This window comes from Podarcis filfolensis, assembly GCF_964270895.1.
Source record: "Podarcis filfolensis genome assembly, chromosome: 2".
NCBI classification, from domain to species: domain Eukaryota; kingdom Metazoa; phylum Chordata; class Lepidosauria; order Squamata; family Lacertidae; genus Podarcis; species Podarcis filfolensis.
Window position 1 is genome coordinate 33,518,496 of NC_139605.1, and position 21,292 is coordinate 33,539,787.

Here is a 21,292-nt window from a genome sequence, read left to right on the forward strand (position 1 = left end):
TGTGCCCAGTAGAGTCTCCCTCCCTTGGAACATGTGAGCAATAGGAATGGGTGGTGTCTCCCTCCCTTGCTGCTTCTCAAAGTGGTGGGGAAAGGGCAAGAAAGCATGATACTCTCTCTACTGTGCAACCTGGAGAGAGGATGAGTAGGCAGGTGGAGGCAATAGCTGTCTTGGACACACTTGCATGTTCTGGGCCCAACTCATGGCATTACCCAGAAGTTCAACTCCAGAAATGAGGAATATGTGGATCTCCAGATGTTGCAAGACTACAACTCCCATAATTTCTGACCTTTGGCATTCTGGCTGAAATGGATGGGAATTCGAGTCAGTCAACTTCTGGAGGACCACAGGTTCCTTAGCTTGGTCTAAAATCTGTGCAAACTTAAATACGTTCCAGTTGGTTGGGAAATATTTTTGTCCCCTGATTCTCCAAGTTGCTGCATTATTACATTCCTGGAAGTACCATTTGCTGATTGCTAATGGCAAATGAATACATTTCTCTCTCGGGTAGAAATGAAGATTCTTGGTGGCTGGCATGTTGATTACAATTTGCAATACAAAAATACCAGCCTGAAGTGTACCTTCTGTGTTAGTCAAAGCTGTCAATCTCTGCAAATCATTTGGATGTAAATTCGAAACATTAGTGTCTGGGGAAAAACTCAACTTGAAAGCTTAACCCCTCTTCCATTTCCTTCTTTTTAAAGTCAAATATTCTTGCTTTGTTTTGATTTATGGAATTGGGAAGGGGTTGTTGTTGTGATCATGGTCAATAAAATGGAAAATTCTATTCTTTTCTGCTCTTTCTTTTGATCTAGAAGAATCTCAAGGTGGTTTACCTAAAATACAATGTACATCCTTCTATTCCTTGTTCCATACTGCACCCCACCCCCATATCCAGTTCTCATTAGGCTGTTGCGTGGATGCATGCTTCTTACTTCCTCCTCTGGCCCCTAGGAATGAAGTATTTTCATTGTCTAATGGCAGGATTATGTTTGGAGATCTTCTGTATCTAAAACCCTGCAGATTATCTGCTAGGGTTCAAATCTAACTATTTAGCTGTGGCTCCCAAGATTTCCTGTTCTCATTTTGCCAAGTCTCTTTCTGAAATGAGTTTAGGATTGTAATTGTGTGGGTAGGATAGTAAAATAATTTTCAGTGATAGGATCCAGGTGACTTGTTGTTCCAGGTCCAAATGATTTGAGCCTTGAGCCATCAATGTATTTTTTTCTGCTGAAGATTATTGGGACTGACTACCTGCAGAATAGGATAATAGGTTAGATTGGCTCATTTGTTGTCTTTTTCAATAACTTGATGTGGGATACTAAGATCCCTTGAAGTAAGTTTTCCCCCTTAATTTAGTAAGAGGCTTCAGATGATCCTATACTGCTTATTAAGCTGAAACAATACACAAGCCTTTTACTCATGCACAGAGCCCCGCCATGCAAGCTGTGATTAAATTTCTTAATTAACCATCGTTTCCTGTTTTGTCCGAACTGGGGGACTATGGTTAACTGCTCTAGGACAAACCAGGATATTAAGCCATATTTTGAAGTTGATTATGCAACTGCATATAACATTGCATTGTCTATTGCATTACATAATGAACAGCCTAAAGTTTTATTTCTGCATAATTGCAAAGAGGCACTTGGAACAGCTGTTCTATTTTTCACTTTTCTGGCAGCTAGAAGTTCTAATGGTTACTTGGAGCACTCAATTCTGAAAGAGCTTGATTTAATTTTTGCATTATCTGTTGCTTAGCAACTGATGAGGGGAAAATTTGTTCTGATCTAGGGAGAATCTCTTTTCCTTTTCTCTCCCCCTTTCCCAAGCAGTTATATCTCATTGTGGCTTCCCAAGTTGTTGGTGGAAATAGCATCTTGAACTTGCTAAAACACGTTCTATTTAAAAACCCTCACTGCTGAAACTTGCAATACATTAATATATTTGCTTCATGCCACAAATACAAGCAGCAGTCAGTGATTGACATCCTAAACTCCATAAGCAGCCCTTAGAAGGTCACTTACCTGTTTCGCTACTTAAATGGTTAAATGTCACGTGCTTGCTCACTGGTGCTTATGGCAAAACAGAAGGAAGTCATAGGTGTTAAATGTCCAGAACCTGTGTACAGTTGCCTTTCTCTCTCAGCTTGAAAAGCCTGATGGCATAGTCATGGGTCCTTTAAATTATAGCTGCTCGGAAGATTGGTACTGCTGTGAGGGATGACAAAGTAATCTTTACTTTGGATGTAGAGATGAAACTTTGCACATTAGTGGCGCTCACACATTCTATGGTGGAATGTTAAGCCAGTTGTAGAAGAGAGTATTGCAACTTGTATAAATCTCTGCGAGCAAACAACTATTACAACCTTTTTCATATTTGTCTGTTGGCATAAGTAGATTTGGCCCATAATTCTTGTTTAGGCCCATTTATCCTACTTAAATACAATTATTTTGGTGCTTCTTGCTTGACTAGATTTTGTTAGTTTTAGCCATAAGCTGTTTTAGCTGTAAGCTGCAACAAGAAAATGTCAGACCAAAGGAACCACTTAAACAATAAGTAAATCTAAGTGATCATGGAATCAAAGCATAAACAACAACGTTAAAATGTACACAGCAATTTGCTTGTAAAGAAGGAAGCTATTTTTGGTGTGGTTTTTTATTATTAAATAAAATAAAATAAAAGCTTCCATCTCAGCTTCATTCAAGCCACAAGAGGTTTGCCATTGTTTCACAGCTGCCAAGGCAAAAGTTTCCATAGTTTCGACTCCTGTCATTGTTTTCACTGACCAGGATAGATTATTCTTTCTGCTGGTCTGAATAACTTTCTTAATTTTTCAGTAGCTTATTCATTGCATTTTATGAGATATAACCCAATCTCTTCACAGGAATTACGGAAATAGAAAACATATCAGGTGAGGGATATCAGATATCTGACAACATATCAGAGCCACCCTCTGGCCGCATTTTAGTTGCCTTCCATGATTTAGAATGTGACTTTTTGCAGTGGACAACTTTTTGTATGCACGAGGATTCCTGACACATTTTGCAATCTGGATTTTACAAGATGTATTCACAAAGGCCTTATTATTGGAAAGCCACAGACCCAGGACTGGATCTAGCATGTTTATAACCCTGCTGCAGCCCCATCACATGGTAGCTCCCCCATTTCCATACCTCCTGAAAAAGGCTACAGTGGAATTGTAGGGAACATTGTACCTCTACAAGTATGATGCTATAACTTAAACAACACATAGAATCATAGGCATGTATATCCTTTATTTGTCTGAAATTGTGGAGGAAACTCACTGAAAACGCAGAAGGCTTGGAACACTCCTTGGCATGAAATCTGATAGGGCTATTAATAGGTGGAATTAATTATTGCATATCAGGGTGCTTTTAATCCTGCCAATAAACAAAATCTCTGCCCAAAAATAATGTATTTGCGTTTGGATTCCAGTTTGTGTTCAGTGGCTACATTTCCTGAAAACAGTACGTAGAAGACACATATAGCTGAACCATATGAGCAACTTTGTGAAATCAAACATTTGAGTCAGAAAAAGATTGTATCTGCTTGCTTAGATTAAGTCTTGAGAGTCTAACTTCTACTGTGTATGAACTTTCATTTCTGCTAGGTAATATCCCAGTTTCAGCTCTCAACAAGAATTGAGGGGATTTCCCTTAGGTTAGGTGCTCGTAAAATTGACCTGCCAGATCTTATTCTGAAAACAAAATTGCATTAGTTGTACTGTCAAAAGGGTGGGTAAAATTAAATAGTTGTGCCTAGTGGTAGCCAGTTTGTCAAGTCCTGCTAGTGCAATACGGCTTTGCCCCCTTCTCCTCCCTTCTTGCCCACCTAATAGGCTCTGGGGAGAACCCACAGATCAGCATGTGGGGCAAGAAAAAGGGAGATCATTCCATCAGACAAGCAGAAATGGTTGTACTGATGCAGCAGTTTCCTTAGTGCTACTTTAAAGTCCCCTATTTCAGTTCCATATAAGAGTAGGGCATAAAAGTTTGATTCCAGAATTATAAATGTCACAGCCTTCCTCTGAGTTTTCAAAAAAAAATATTATATGAATCATCAATTTATCCTTTCAAAAAAATATACTATTTGTGCTTTGCAGATTTGAAGTCAAATACCACCATTCTGGTGTTTATCATAAATCATGGAATAATGAATTCTTCTGTTTTATACAGTGGCTTTGTTTTCCTTTAAAAAAAATTCTTCCAAATGTCTCTCAAATATTTTAAATTGGTGTACGGTATTAAAACTAATAATAGTTGATAAAACTAATATCATGTAACTATGGCTAAACTATGGCTCTTTCTTATGTCTCTTTGTAGATTGCCTCTTCAAGTTATGTCCCATGAATCGCTATTCTGCACAGAAGCAGTTTTGGAAAGCTGCTAAGCCAGGAGCTAACAGCACAACTGACGCTGTATTGCTCAACAAGCTACATGTGAGTATGGTACTGATCTTGATCTTCATCTTATGCTGCTTTTTGATTTCAACATCTTACGTTACAGTACTTTTAGATAATCATTTTTACACACACACACACGCATATATGTAAGACTGTTGCCATGCTGCAGTTCATATGGCTTTCAACAGGCAGCCATGCCAACTCCTGCATGGTAAACGACACGCAGGTGAGCAGGCAATTAGTGCTGGTGGCAGGTTGCCTAGGCGAGCTGTTTAATTGAGTGGAGTATCACTTTACAGAGCGGTTTACTAAGCTACTCTGGGAAGCACCTCTGCTCTCCTTTAAAAGGGGGTGGGGGTTGTTGTGATCTGTGAGGGGAGGTGCTTGGAGCAAACTGCGAAGGGATGCGGAAGGGTGGTGGGGTGTCTTTGTTTAGGTGTGGACAAAGGTGGCTAGCAAAGAGGTAGGCAGAGGGGTCTTCTCAATACATGCTTTAATGTGAACAAACCAAACCCAGGTCAAATGAGGGGGGGAATCAGAGTTGATGATACTTTTTCTTAACATCTGTAATCAGCTACATGTATAAGAGAGTGCAAGAAACTAAGAGCATAGAAATGAGGGACATGGGCCTTGAATAGATTCTGCATGCGTAGGACGAGAGAGCTCCACAGGGAAACAATGCCTACCCCCTTTTAGGTAGGGGAGAAGGTGTTTTCCCCAGACCTGAATCATTTAAAATGTGGTAGCAACTTGGCAAGGAAAGGCTGGGAAACCTCTTATTACACAGTAGTTTCTCATAACAAGCCTGTTGCTGAAAGTACTCATAGTTTAGACAGGTACCCGAGTCTGCTTTTTTTAAAAATTAAACTTTCCAGTTCTCATCTCTGCAGTAAGCAAATCTCTTACTACGAAAGTGTGGTGTGAGTAACAACATATAATTTTTGAAAATAAACTTCTCTACATGGGTAGGGAAGAAAACTGGAATAAGCTTTATGTCTATCTTACTTTGAAAATAAAGACTTAATAATTGAAGTCAGATGCTTTTAAGTTCTTTTATTCCTGCAGTTTGTAGCTGGTTTTACACAAAGTACATAAAATACTTTATATGAAGTACATAAATACAAGGCAAAGGCTTACACTCAAGTTGAAATAGGAGCATATTTTAAACAAGTGATTATTTTATTATATTCCCTTTTTTTTTTTTTAAGGAAACCTATTTGAAATGTGAGTTTAAAGTCCTAAACCTTTAAACCTTTTAAAGCCCTAAATGGCCTCAGCCCAGTATACCTGAAGGAGCATCTCCACCCCCATCGCTCAACCCAGACACTGAGGTCCAACTCCGAGGGCCTTCTGGCGGTTCCCTCACTGCAAGAAGCGAAGTTACAGGGAACCAGGCAGAGGGCCTTTTCGGTAGTGGCACCCACCCAGTGGAACGCCCTCCTATCGGATGTCAAAGAGATAAACAGCTATCTGACATTTAGAAGACATCTGAAGGCAGCCCTGTTTAGGGAAGTTTTTAATGACTGATGTTTTAATGTATTTTTAATCTTTTGCTGGAAGCCGCCCAGAGTGGTTGGGGAAATCCAACCAGGTGGATTGGGTATAAATATATTATTATTATTATTATTATTATTATTATTATTATTATTATTATTATTATTAATTTCTTCTTTTCCCTAATTCTGTCCTTTCTGAGATGGATGGATATCCTTTCAGTGATTAGTTTTGTACATCGTGATCAAGACTCACTAAATGTTCAGTTTTGAATATAATACCTTCCATTCAGAATAAATGTATATAGCTCTTGTGTTGGCGCCATGTATTTGGCATGCTTTGGCCTGAAAATACCCCTGCATGTATCGATCTAGCTAGAACAAATCAAATGCTCATTGGACTATGCTAAGTTCTTCTGGGAAAGGAATGAGACATAGTTAATCCAAAGAACCAGCAGAGTGTATAATTGCCAAGTGTATTAACTCTTAATTTATTCTTGGGAAATAATTAATAATGGGTTGACCTTGCATGTGAGGTCAGTTCCACATATGAAAAACTACCTTCACTGGATGCTTGTAAACCTTCACTGTAGTCACAGCAGGTACGAGTCTGTCTTTTAAAAGCAAATTCGCAACGGCCCACAGTGTCTCATGACCAACTTATTCTGAAACAGAGGGGTTTCAAAAACAGTTGATATGACTTGGAGTGTTCAAAGCAAGCAGATTTTTTTTTTAAAAGATCTCTGTCTCAGCAAGTCATGGACCTCAGTGCTATACTTAACTATGGCAGACAAGTGATGGATTTCTATCATATACAAGAGTTTTTAAAGGAACGGCTCATCCAGAAAAAGATCTGAGCATACCATCACACCAACCAGGAGATTTTTTTAACAATGATAAACTACACACATGAGTATATAAAAAGACAAGCATTTAGGAGGAATAGCAGAGTTTGTTTTTCAGGGGTAAATCTAAAGGAAAACATATTTACTGGTTCACAGCTGAAGCATGTGCCTGTAGACTGCAGACCTAGACACCACAATTTCCTGTAGCAGTAAAAGTTTAATTACGGCAGTTTTATTACAGCATGAAGCTTCATCACAATACATAATGCCATAATAAAATGAGTTAGCCTTCAAGATGCCAATGGGCTCTTCTGCTGTTTGTGCTGCAAACAGACTAATATGGTTAGAAGATGCCTAAGTGGTACCATGGTGTGTATTATTGTATGAATCTCTTGCCAGCATAGAAGCACACAAGCATCTTAGTGTGTGAGGACTGTTCATTGAGAATTCCTGGCACAGTTTTTGCAGAACGTGAAAGCAGTTTCCTGTCTTACTGTTTTTGTGTCATGTGGGTTTGGAGTAATCTTTAAGGAAACGTTAAACTCCAATATTTAATCACTTGCATTTTTGGCTTGTGTGTCTACCAATGGAATTCAGCATCTTCTGTTGCAGATCAACCAATGCGAAGGGTCAGGTTATTTTAAGCTAATGCCATTTAAGGGATTTAGGAATCTGGGACGCTGAAGTTTTTGACCGGCATCAAAAATCAATGCTCCTTTTGGAAAGCTGACACCTAGTGGCCTTTTCATATAGTGCTTGGTTGGATTTGTTCTTCAGCATCAAAAGTTGGTCGTTCCATGCGTGTGCCCCTTGTGTGTAAGCCATTCCAGTACTGTCATTTTGTGATGTTTTGAAAGTGCTGTGAAGTTTCCAAGAAGAACCGATGATGAAACATTTTGTGACTCCAGGACACTGATGGAGTTCACACATTACAACACTAAGCCAAACCATGGCTTAGCACAAACTAGCAGCTGTGTGTGTTCCTGGACCAAATATTGTGGCCGAAGTGCTCTTCCTCTGGTCCTGCTGCTCCCATGCTACCCAGGGCTAACTAAGATGCCTTTCTGACCCAAGTCTGACTGAAATGGATCTAGATAAATATAATAGCTTTGCTACTAGTAGACAGTAACCCCATATTTTAGGTTTCTTGGTCTTGTGAATGCTTTTTAATTTAACACTTTTTGGATTCTGAGCATCAAGAGTTGTGGGACTCTATACCTCCATTTAACACCTTTCAAAAAATGTTCACTTCTTGAAAGAATGAAATGTAAGAAACACTTGAAGTATTCTCTTTCATTTTGATTTTTGTTGTTGTTGTTTAGAGGATGGATTAGAGGAATATAATCGTTTGGGTTTATATCCCCCTTCTTGTCTAACCTTGTATGGTTGTTCCAAAATATCCTTCTTTGTGTTCTGCAATGTAAAGCCACTTCCAGCATGTTTTAATGGAAAGCTGACTAGCCTGTTTAGCAAGCACGTCAAAAAGGAATGTTTGTCTTAGGAGACATTCTGTGAAATACGAAAGATGACTTTTCTTCCACAGTGCAGGACTTCTTGTTCCTTTTGTAATGCACTGTAGGCCACCACTGTTCATGAGGGAACTGAACTAGCAACAAACCATCTAGATGTACATTTTAGATCCAAGCTTTCTGAAAGACTGTATTCCCTCATACGAACGTGCCTGGGTTTATATACTTGAGGGAGGCCTTTCTCTTAGTCCTGAGAAGGCCTTCTTCATGGCTGCTCCAAAACTTTAGAACTCCCTCCCTAGAGAAGTTAGACTGATTCCATCCTTGTACTGACTGCTTTTAATGAAAGGGCTGGTGTTGTGCTGTTTTTACTGTAATTGTCGGTATGTTTTTTAATGAATCATGTATGTGTGTGTTTCAATTTTTGTTGTCGCCCCCCACCCCCATTTTTAACTGTTCGTATTTGAGCTGTAAGCTACCTTGAGTCCCTGTCAGGGAGAAAGGTGGGATATAAATAAAACTGCAACAGCACATATCACTTTAATTCATAATGTTGACTTTTATATATTTGTGTAGCTGTATTTTTGGGAAACTTGAGTCCTGATTTGGTTTTGAGGTGGTGGTGGGTTTTTTTTTGAAAATGTTTTAAAGTACAGTGGTACCTCGGGTTACATACGCTTCAGGTTACACACGCTTCAGGTTACAGACTCTGCTAACCCAGAAATAGTACCTCGGGTTAAGAACTTTGCTTCAGGCTGCTGAAGAAGAAGAAGAAGAAGAAGAAGAAGAAGAAGAAGAAGAAGAGAAGAGTTTGGATTTGATATCCCGCTTTATCACTACCCGAAGGAGTCTCAAAGTGGCTAACATTCTCCTTTCCCTTCCTCCTTCACAACAAACACTCTGTGAGGTGAGTGGGGCTGAGAGACTTCAAAGAAGTGTGACTAGCCCAAGGTCATCCAGCAGCTGCATGTGGAGGAGTGGGGAAGCGAACCCAGTTCCCCAGATTACAAATCTACCGCTCTTAACCACTACACCACACTGGCTGCACCACTGAGATCAGAAATCGTACTCCAGCGGCGCGGCAGCAGATGGGGCCCCATTAGCTGAAGTGGTGCTTCAGGTTAAGAACGGTTTCAGGTTAAGAACGGACCTCCGGAACGAATTAAGTACTTAACCCGAGTTACCACTGTATAAGTAAAGCTAGATGGTTTTAAAACTAGCATTCAGCAAGGGGCCGACCTTTTAGACTTCCACAGTATTTTTCCTCCCTAAAACTCTTGTTCTTTCCAAGCTTCACCACTGCCCTGCTCTCCAAGCAGTCTTCATAAAATACTTTGTTTGCTTCTTTTTTGTTTGTTTGTTTACCAAAGCAAGCAGCTGGTCACCCAGTTTCCCATCCTTGCTTATCAGCATTCTTTTTTTCTTTGTAGCATGCTGCAGATTTGGAGAAGAAGCAGAACGAGACCGAGAACAGGAAGTTGCTTGGCACGGTTATCCAATATGGCAATGTTATTCAGGTATGCTTCAGCTGTGTTTTAAGAAGTCTCCGTGAACCTGGCACCCATAATTCTACGCAGCTGTATATGCCACACAGACTGGCTTGAATTGACATGAAGTTGCATTGTTTTGCAAGTAGAGATGCACAAGCATCATAGCCTTTCTTCGACTCACAAGCGGTTGTGCTTTAGTGAGCACTTGTTGCCCTGTTTTGTCACAGCACTTTGGGCCTTGTACTTTTTATCCATATATATGTAGGCATTCTTCTAAGGGGTTAATGTGGTGCAGCATCTAGAGTGATGGTTTTGAATATGAGAGACGCAGGTTAGAATCCCAATGAGTACCATATTTTTCCATGTAGATTTTTCCATTAGACAATGTTTTTTATTATAAAAAAATGCTAAAAGCTTAACAACTCTGGGCAATCTCCCCCCATTTCCTTAATTTGGGGTCCCAAACAATAGGGGTTGGCTTATACACGGGGACATGTTATATACGGAAAAATATGGTATTTGGAGGGTGTTAGATTGGTTGCTAGCTTTTGTAGCCTAGGCATCTTTGTAGCCTTTAGCATCTTCCTAAAACTTCCTACAAGGGTGTATGCAGTAATAGCTGTAAGGTATTTATAAATATACTGAGTGAACATTTAATGCTTTTTATAGGACCCTATATAGCTCTTAATTATATTGGTATTCTACAGATTTTTACTCCATAGTGAGCAGTATTCCTTCAACTATGGAGAATTTTGGGTAGGAGGTTTCAAATTTTAGCTTGACCACTCTGTGTAAGAAATGTCTTGGGATAATTTTAAGGGGGCCTTAAAAACTGAATTGTATTCTGCTTTCAACCTCAGTATGAAGTACAGTATGTGAAAGCATTAAGGAACGAAAGGAATTTTCTCATCGTTCCTATGGAAACTTTGACTATTGTAGTTAGTGGGATGAAAGTTTTGTTTTGTTTTGTTTTAATTGTGTTTGTGGTGCCCTTCCCCCTCTTTCCCCCTTTTTTTCTTTTTAACTTCTAGCTTTTGCACTTGAAAAGCAACAAATACTTGACGGTAAATAAGAGACTTCCAGCTCTGCTAGAGAAGAATGCTATGAGGGTGACTCTGGATGAGGCTGGCAATGAAGGCTCCTGGTTTTACATACAGCCATTCTACAAACTGCGTTCCATAGGAGATAGCGTAAGTTTACAGGATTGTCAGAGAAAACGGTGTGCGGTGCAATATATTGCAAAGCTGTTTCATCAGTAGCTTACTTTCTTGTTATTAATTAAATGCCCAAGAGTTTGTACAGTATACATGTCTCTTTTTCCTGGACTGAAGAGAGTGGGAGGTGAATTGCTATGGCAACAAATGTTTTGGAAACAAGGGACATTTTTTAAAGACTGGAACAGTAGCCATCTAAATCTCCACTTACTTCAAATGGTTATGAAAACACTTAAGTTATTTTGTTGATGTATTAATTTGTTCTTAAGCTAAAATATAGCAATGCACCAAGCATTTAGTTTCCCCATCATAAAACGATTGGGAACCTTTTTTTTATTTACTTTCATTGCAGCAAAAACGGGGGGGAGGGGGCACAGCATCCATGAAAGTTGTGTGCCAAAATTATCATTGGGTGACATCCTCTGTTGTCTGCCCATCTGCACAACAGAAATCTACTAGTGCAACTGGATTTCTTGTTCCCCCTTTCTCCCTCCAGCCCCCTGGGCACCCTCCAAAATCTGCTCCAAATAGTTTTCTAATCCTCTGGAGCATAATGTGGAGGCACTTGTGTAGCTGCATGGGGAGAAGAGAGGAAGGAGAAACCCTGTTGGATCTTACCCATTCACTTTGAGGTGCCATGGTAGTCTCCATTAAGACTATTAAGAGCCATTAAGAGCCAGTGTGGTGTAGTGGTTAAGAGCGGTGGACTCGTAATCTGGGGAACCGGGTTCGCGTCTCCGCTCCTCCACATGCAGCTGCTGGGTGACCTTGGGCTAGTCAAACTTCTTTGAAGTCTCTTAGCCCCACTCACCTCACAGAGTGTTTGTTGTGGGGGAGGAAGGGAAAGGAGAATGTTAGCCGCTTTGAGACCCCTTCGGGTAGTGATAAAGCAGGATATCAAATCCAAACCCTTCTTCTCTTCTTCTTCTCCCATTGCTTTTTCTGTAACAGTTTAGCATGTCTGCCCCTCAGTTACATGGGGCTAGTATTGTTCATTTCTTTAAAAGTTGTATATATCCCTTTCAGTAGAGCTGAATATGTAATAGCTTGTTTGTGCATTTTAAGAATGAAAAAGTATGTTAAAATGCATTTCAAAGCCTGCGGAAATAAAAATCCATTTGCCTCTAACAATATGTGTCAGACACACTTCTCTAGGGAAGGAAATCGACCTACAGTGCCTTCCCTGAGAATGTGCACCCTCTGATCACTGCACACCTTATCTCATGCAGGTTGGCAGTGGTAGGCATTCCTTTAAGAACCTGCGTCCTAAGTGATATATTATCCTAAGTGATATATTGAATTGTGTTTGGAAATGGACCTGAAGGTTCTTTTAATACTATTGAGATGCAATCTCTAATCCAGGACTGATTTATGAGAATGTATTTTGCTTTGATTAAAGTTTCCAAATAGTCTTCAAAGACAGCCTAACATATAACATAGTATATTAGGCAAAACCGGATGTTACCAGAACATACTGGCTAGGCTGCTTTTGTCCAATAGAGGCTACAACTGGCACGCCAACCTAGTCTGAAGAAAGGCAGAGAAAGACCTAGGCCACTTTGAATACAGCTGAATCTCAGAGTACCCCCAAAATACTAGCTCTTTGAGGGAGAATTCTCTCTCTCTCTCTCCAGGTAACTTTCCCACAAAAACTCAGGGCTGAGTTTCAGTTTATTGGCCTTCATCCAGTCCATTGCTGATTCCAGGCTTTTGTTGGGAATCTTTAACATGGCGCATTATAATTCTTTCCATGACCTTGATTTTCCACATAGGTGATTCTGTGGCAGAAGATGTAGCACTGAGACATTTTTAATATGTTTTGTTTTGCTTTATGGAAATAACATGAAGGACATGGCAACTCTAGTATACTGTTTCTTGATAGTGATGGTAGGTAATTGGGTACCATAGCTGCGAGATTCTGAAGCTGAAGTTTTGATGCACCTGTTATAATAGTGCAAGCAGGAAACACAGCCAATTACTGTATCAGTTTGGCCAAAGCATTTTAAATAGCCAGTTTTCAGGAGAGGCTCCAGATTATATTGCCATACATATTTTTGTGAGAGTGATTTAAATGTAGCTTTATTGAGGATATGAACCCTCTTCAGGCATTATTTAAATGTGTTTGTTAATGTATGAGGAACAGCAGCAGGGACAAATGCATAGCCTTTACGCTTGGTTTCCATTTCTGTCGCCTTCCAAATTATGGAAGGCAACAATATGGCAGGGAGAGCCTCCTGTCTTCATGGAGACTCCCTGTACCTGTTAGACCTCTGATTGTTCAGAGTTCTGAAGTGCCCTGGAACCTACAAAAGGTTTCCTGCTTCAGGCAGCTGCCTTCCATGAATGACTTGATAAGCAGCAAACTGTAATGATAGGGGTGGTGTAGCTGGTACTTTCCATCCTTGCTGTCTCCCACCCTCCCATGTGTGCGAACGCTTTAAAGTAATGTCTCAGTACTGCTGTGGAAATACTGCTCAAGAGTCGAGAGCTTCATTTAAAATGCATTAAGCATTATTATTTTTAAAGAGAGGTTTCCGTGACTCATGATAACATGCACTAGCGAAGGCGGATGGCATCGCTGAAGTAAACTATTGTTCGCTATTTTGCATTTTTGGTTATACTTTTTGATGTTGTTGAGTCATGTCTGTGAGAGAGATGATAAAATAGTTTAATCTCTGAACTATCGTGGATGGAAAAAGACTCACTTTGTCAACTTTCAGATTAACCTCGAAGTATGAATGCTGGTGGAAGGAGCATTAGAAAAACTGTGCCTCTGTCTTAAGTTCCATTCTTTGATGGTCAAACAGTCCATCCGAAACTTTGTTTTTCAAAGTTTCCATGAGGCAGAACTGAGCAGCAGCTGGTTGTTGTATTTGCAGAGATCGTGGCTCAACCATTCTGTGTTTCTTTTCCCCCAAGAGGCAAAGGCGCAACCTGAAACCTTCATGTGCACCTGAAAGTGCCTCATGTCTGCTAATTCATCCCACACTCCATCTTAAAACTTAACAAGATGTGGATATGGAGGACTTGACAAACACCAATTGTTGTTCTCTCTTTCTTTCTCTCTACCCTACCTGTTTTGTTTGTGTGTGTTTTAAATAAAACCATCTAGCCTGAAGAAGAGTTCTGGGAAACTCAAAAGCTCACACATTTTTTCATGACATTTCGGTTGGCTTAATAATGGTATTACTCTGAAATGAACTTGTAGAAATATCCTTTTTATTATTCATATTATTTTTTGGATTTTTATCCTGCCCTTCCTCTTGCATGGGACAAAGGGTGGCAAACAATAAAAACAATACAACAACATAAATGGGGGACCACAACCAAGAAGGCCCTGTCATGTGTCAGTGTCAGCCATTCAGCAGCACCCCTAACAGTGGGCTTCCTTCAGAAGGTGACATTTTAGGATGCTGCTTGGGTTCTCAGGCCATTTATGGGTTTGTACTCTAGCGCTAACACTCTTTAATTGGGCCCTGAAGCTCACTGGTAGGCGGTGCAGCACTTTCAGGACCATTGAACTGTGCCATGCATCAGCCTGATAGCCTCATTCTGCATCTGGCTAATTCAAGGGCAGCCCACAAAGAGAACATTGCAGTAGCACAAACAGGAGGTCACTAGAATTATAGGGGCAACACTGTACCTTTACTCTTTTGTTTTTCAGGTCGTCATAGGGGACAAGGTGGTATTGAATCCGGTTAATGCTGGCCAGCCTCTGCATGCCAGTAGTCACCAACTAGTAGACAATCCTGGCTGTAATGAGGTAAGTTAAAACAAAGTACCTAAGCCAATAAAAATTTGTTGGACTATAAACTGGTTTGCAGATTAACTGGAGTGGTTTTTTAAAGCTGCAAATAAAGAGTATAAGTGAGATGTTTCAACACTTACATTAATAGTAATACTACATTAATAGTAATATTGCTGTGACACATTTTTCATCTGTAGCTCAGTTAGCTTTACTAAAGATGTTATTGAAGGACAGAGCCTTGAATTGACCACTAACAGCAAAATTCCCAACTTGCTTATGAAGAAGTAAATTTGCTAAATTCAAGAAATCTACCCATGTCTTCTCAGAAGTAAGTTATAGTGATTTCAATGGAACTTACTCCTAGGGAGGTTGGGTTAAGCTTACCTGGAGGCAAGCCCTATTGAATTCAACTTGGATCTACTTCTGATTAGATATAAGTAGGATTGCACTGTAAGTCTTTTCGAATTCTGAAAACTTCTGCATAAGCATGCTGTAAATTTTGCTGAGCAAACTAGGCAGCTGCGTTCAAGTTGTTCAGAATCATAGCCTCAGTAAGGTTGTTGAACTAAGCTTTGTTGTCTGTTTCTATAGCTGTCTCCTAAACTGTAAAGATTCCCTGTATTTTTGGTGAATGCTCCCACACTTGACTATGCTGCATGATTGAAATTAGCTTTGGGAGTGTTTGCTCTTTCACCAGAAATTCCATTTATCAGACATCTCTCATTAGATAAAATGTAAAGAAATATACAATAATAAGAGTACATTCATTTGTAAAAAAGGAATAGACAGGAAATCCAAAGTGTTGGTACATATATGATTTTGGAATAGTTTTTTGTCCTTGTTTCTTTCCTTTAGGTATATAAACTTTGTATACATGCTGAAAATTATAATAAGCCTTGTGATGTAATATGTAATATGATAATGTTTACTGATGTAACATAAGAATGTTAATAAATAAATAAAACTCCAAAAAAAAAAAAGGACAGCTCTCACCATGGTTAGCAAGCCCTCAATGAGAGAAATTCCTAGTTAGCATCAGTCATGGTTTCCATTACCATTCCAAATGTTTCATGCACACTGCCACTTCCCTTGCAAAATTTATATCACCGATGAAGCGTGTGTGTGTGTGTTGTTTTTTTTAAAAAGGCAACAGCTGAACAAAAGTATTTCATAACAATTCATGTGTCTGCATGTTTCTGTTTTAATTGCTTATGCTTGCTTTTGTTACAGGTGAACTCGGTGAACTGCAACACAAGTTGGAAAATAGTTCTCTTTATGAAATGGAGCGATAACAAAGACGATATCCTGAAAGGGGTAAGATGAACAATGCGCCTCATTGCTAGGTTTTAAATTTTAAAAAAGTATTTGTTGAGCTTCCTACCCATTTGCCTTCTCATTGCCTTTGCAGGGAGATGTGGTGCGGTTGTTTCATGCAGAGCAGGAAAAATTCCTGACTTGTGATGAGCACAGAAAGAAGCAGCACGTCTTCCTGAGAACCACTGGGAGACAGTCAGCTACTTCTGCAACTAGCTCAAAAGCTCTGTGGGAAGTTGAGGTAAAGATGGGAATAGAGATTTCTGAATAGGTTTGTTATGAGTATCGCCTTTATTTAAAACCTAGATGGAAAGCTCCACATACACCAAAGCTTGTTGCTCTTCCCATCCTATATTTTTTCCCCCTACCTGGAAACACTGTTTAGATTTCAAAAACAGCAACATGTTCTCAAGGACAGGTTATTAACTGGATTGGATACCTGGCCACCTGGTGTTGTGCCTGGAAAGCTGGTTGAACACTTTAGGAGAGCTTTACCCCTCACCCTTGTCTCACCTGATTTCTGTTACACATTTCAGCTTGGCTTGATGTTCAAGCAGTAGGCTGGTGTTTAAACTTCCTTTCCACCTGCCAGAGTGGCATTTCAGAGCAGCACCTGCAGACCAGGTTAGAGGGTGCTAAAAACAAGCCCTCTAAACTGTTGAGGCTAGGAGGATGTTGTGTCTTGACCAATTATGTCAAAGAGAACAACAACTACCAGACTTTAGAAGACATCTGAAGGCAGCCCTATTTAGGGAAGCTTTTAATGTCGGATGCATTACTGTGTTCTGATATTTTGTTGGGGGCCGCCCAGAGTGGCTGGGGAGGCCCAGCCAGATGGGTGGGGTATAAATAATAAATTTTATTATTATTAGTAGTAGTAGTAGTAGTAGTAGTAGTAGTAGTAGTAGTATTAATCACAGCACCATTTTGCCTGCACAACATTTATTGTGGCACCAATAAATGCACAGTATACATCTCCACAAACAAATACATCCCCAAATATGGATGTTACATTATCTATCTGCGAGGAGTCCAGGCACCAAATATAACCCTTTCCTCCAGAACTCAGTCCATTTCACCTGTGGTCATAGAACCACTCCTTCCTGCTCTCACTCAAGGCAGCTATCCTCCGACACCAAGCCATTCTTTTTACACTCACTGGTGCCAATGTTTTATCAGCGTAGCCTTGCTACTCATCATAGGAAGATGCACTATCACAAACATGTTGAGATAACCAAGCACTTTTTACCTGAAACCTTTGGAAATATATTTTGTCATAGCTGTTTAGAAAACTTTTTTCTTGTTGATCGTCCCCGTTCTCTTCATCCTATCTGTTAGGTTTGGCCCATTCTCTTGTTCACCCTCTTAAGGTCAAATGAGAGGTGGTTTATGGAAGGGCATCTCTTCTTATTGCATTACAGGTAGTACAACATGACCCTTGTCGAGGTGGTGCGGGATATTGGAATAGCCTTTTTCGGTTCAAACATCTTGCCACTGGACACTACTTAGCTGCAGAGGTCAGTATTCCGAGAACCTTTTCCTAACATTCTGCCATCCTCCTTTATTTTATAGGTACTGTTACTCAGGATAAGTGCTGGGTAACTAAACTGAGACTTGGAAAGAATATCTTAATCTGAAGGGGTCGCAAGTTAGGCAGGACCGACATTTCTTTGAATTAAGCTTGAAACAAAGACTAAACTCTCTCCATAAGTGACTTTCCTACTATAGAGTTCTGTGGATGTACTTTAATAAAAAAGTGCCCTGAAAACTGTGATATCTTGAACTGGTTGATACAGTCACCTCAAAAAAGATGTTGTAGAGTTAGAAAAGGGCAGCCAAAATAATCAAGGGGGTGGAGCTATTCCGCTGTGAGGAAAAGTTGCTGCCTTTGGGACTTTTCAGTTTAGAGAAAAGATGAGTGAGAGGTACCATAAAACAAGTTTATAAAATGATGCATTGCATGGAGAAAGTGGATACAGAAAAGTTTTTTCCCCTCTCCCATAACACTAAAACTCATGGGCATCCGATGAAGCTGAATGTTGGAAGACTCAGGACAGATAAAAGGAAGTTCTTCACATAGCACATAGTCAACGGAACGCTATCCGACGGAAGGCAGCCATGGGCCACCAACCTGGATGGCTTTAAAAGAGGATTAGACAAATTCATGGAGCCACAAGGCTAGCGACATTCACAATGGCTGTGTTCTACCTCCACTGTCAGAGGCAATATGCCTTTGAATACCACTTGCTGGGAATTGCAAGTGGACAGAGAGCTGTTGTATTCTTGTCCAGCTTGAAGGTTTCTCAAGTGCATCGGGTTTGCCACTGTTAGAGCAGGATCCTGGACTTAGATGGGTCATTGGTCTGATCCAGCAAGCTCTTCCTATGTCCTGCACAAATTTGCTCATATTAAAGAGCTGAGCCAGCACACTACATGGATGGGTTTTTCTTTTTTCTTTTGCTTTAGCCTTACAGTTGCTTAGCTTGCTTTTGCGAGTGGCTGGCCATAGCACGGCTATGATAGCATTTTATGAATTTATTTATGCTCATTGTGTACTGTGTTATAGATTTTGGGTGGGGGGAAAGCTAGTTGTTGTTTTGACCTGCTTGTGATTCTCTTCCATCAGGTAAATCCTGACTATGTGGAAGATTACCAGGAATGTCAGTCCTCAGTAAGTATAGGCAAGAGTATCCTCTTGCCTCTAATCAAGGGGTGCTGACCAGTGCTCAAATTATTGGGGGAGTGGAAGTTAAGGGGGCCCTTAACAAAATCCACAAACTCAACCCCTGCCTACCCCCCCAAATTTTAGCTAAATTATGCCCCTGATATGCTTCTAGAGTTTCTAAAGTAAGTCTCTAAGGGGGCAACACAAAAAATAAGGGGGCTAAGCCCCGCCTGCCCCCTGTAATTTGAGCACTGGTGTTGACACAGGCCCTGGTATGATTGGCAAGCATGTAGACAAATCAAAGCTTACTGTGCAATCCTAACCATGTCTACTCAGAAATAAGTTCTATTTAATTCAGTGGGGCTTACTCACTAAGCAGGGTTAGTATTGCAGCTCTTTGTTAACCTCTTAATTGATGAAGTATTTAACGTGGCGTTTTCCACTGCCATCTCTAGTGATACTGGGCTGTGGTAATCGTTAGTTACCTAGGTAAGATACCTAGCTAAACAAATCTGCTATCCTTCTGCCTGCTGTAATCTCACTTTTATATATCCAAGCATGTTATAAAGCCCTTCTTACACCTTGGTTAGAACAGTGTTTCTCTACCTTAGAAACAGGGAAACTATATCCCTCCATTGAAATTGTAGTCACTCTCCACTCTTGCTTGTAATAAACGATGTGTCTGTTGATAAGTTTCCAGAACAGTGAGCAAGCATTTTCTGTGCTGCATGACCAGAAAAAACAAGGAGCTGAATGTTCCCCACTCCTGACTTAGTCTTTCGGAAGTATGGTATATGCAGATGCTGATTGTCCTCCAGACTGTAGGAGGTTGAAGGTCATGTCTCCAATGTATGGATAATAGTGGGATGTGTGTGTCAGCATTTGAATATGCCAAGCTAGCTGTTGCAGTTCGAAATGCTTATGTGGTGCAGGGAGCACATTGTGTACGAATAGTGGAGGTGAAACTGCAGATCTTTGTCCGTGAATTGAGCGGCAGCATTTTCACAGGGTTCTAAGCACTTGGAAGCGAGATGCTGTAATTTAAGGACCTCAGGAAATGTGTGTGTGTGTGTGTGTGTGTGTGTGTGTGTGTGTGTGTAGAAAGAGAGACAGAGAAAGTATATGTATAGATACAGGAAATTGTATCCCATCTCCTGATTGAGGATATTGTGTAGGACAGTGGGAGTGTCAGTAACCAGAAGGACATGATTTCAGTGCTAAATTAAGGAGACTTGTTCAGCTCTTTCAGAAACTATTAAAAGGTTTCTAATGGTGGTTTGTGCGCAGCAAATCACAGAGGTGGGTATTCTGTGCTGTTCATTCAGCGCTGCTCGTTTACTGGCTGAAGGAATACATTAACAAAATGGGGGATTGAGGTGGTTTTAAGAGATATCTCCCTGCAGCCCCCTCCCCCTCCCCCTGCATTTAGGACCTTCCAGAGCAGATTTAGAGGGTTAGGGAGCCTTTAGGAAGCAGCACCGAAGATTAGCTCCCTCCCCTGTACTAATGACAGTTTCCTTCCTGGCAAACAGCATTGAATTACCACCCCAGGGCCCAGACAAGACTCTTTCCTATTTAGAGTTGTGAACTCTTGGGGAGGGCAGGGGAATTTGGAAAAGCCCTTAAGGACACTTATCAAAAAATTGTGACTTCTGGAAAAAAAAAGACGGAGGAAGTTCAATAACATGTTAGTTTCATTACAAGGTTGCTGATTTCAGATAATTTTTAAAAAAGAAATTTTGGGGTTTTCCCCTTTCTGTTTCTACATGCTAATGCTGTGAGAGATGCTTGTTTCTCATAGCTGTTTCCAGCATTTTATCATGCTTTGCCTTCTGCAACACAGAACTTGGGGGAAAGGAGAAGAAGGGGGGATGGGAATGCAACTATAAGCAGCAATTGTGTTGTTTTTGAACTGTTTTAAACACTCTACTTTAATTGCTGTAACCTGCCCGGGGACTTTGCATGAAGGGTGGGTAAGTCATCACTGCAATCATCATTAGTATGTCAAACTCAAATTCTCTTTACCACTTAAGGTCCTGGAATGCATGATATAGGCTGTCACACAAAATAATGCTGTTCATATATTTTTTATATGGTTATGAAGAAGGGTCCTGCGGAGTGTTCAAAGCACACACATGAAGCACCCTAGCCCTGAACCTAAATATTAGTGAAGGGGGAGGAATTAAAGTAGTTCCCTCTTTTCTTTGCTTCCACCCAAAACCCCTTTCCCCACTTTATAGCTGTGTTAAACAGGGTAAAGGTAAAGGGACCCCTGACCATTAGGTCCAGTCACGGATGACTCTGGGGTTGCGGCGCTCATCTCGCTTTATTGGCCGAGGGAGCCGGTGTACAGCTTCCAGGTCATGTGGCCAGCATGACAACGCTGCTTCTGGCGAACCAGAGCAGTGCACGGAAATGCCGTTTACCTTCCTGCCGGAGCGGTACCTATTTATCTACTTGCACTTTGACGTGCTTTCGAACTGCTAGGTTGGCAGGAATTAAACAAGGGTAGATTCAGTCAATTCACCTAAGTGGTGCTGATCCAACTTGCATCCATCTAAATATAGAACCCAGCTGCTTTCCCTTGCAGCCAGCATCCCCACCTTCATCAACATGTCCAATTTCCAACAT

General features: G+C 40.5%; 1 protein-coding gene across 8 annotated transcripts in view; it reads left to right on the forward strand.

The window, feature by feature from the left end:
• Positions 1–21,292, forward strand: part of ITPR1 (inositol 1,4,5-trisphosphate receptor type 1) — a 199,790-nt gene that overhangs the window by 58,733 nt on the left and 119,765 nt on the right. For 6 of the 8 annotated variants that reach the window (XM_083600270.1, XM_083600273.1, XM_083600275.1 and 3 more), the window contains 8 exons: positions 4,344–4,459; positions 9,661–9,747; positions 10,752–10,910; positions 14,599–14,697; positions 15,913–15,996; positions 16,091–16,237; positions 17,418–17,513; positions 18,623–18,667. In XM_083600270.1, coding sequence (XP_083456396.1) covers positions 4,344–4,459; positions 9,661–9,747; positions 10,752–10,910; positions 14,599–14,697; positions 15,913–15,996; positions 16,091–16,237; positions 17,418–17,513; positions 18,623–18,667 — 833 coding nt within the window. The remainder of the gene's footprint in view (positions 1–4,343; positions 4,460–9,660; positions 9,748–10,751; positions 10,911–14,598; positions 14,698–15,912; positions 15,997–16,090; positions 16,238–17,417; positions 17,514–18,622; positions 18,668–21,292) is intronic. The other 2 variants (XM_083600272.1, XM_083600277.1) reach the window with 1 other exon arrangement.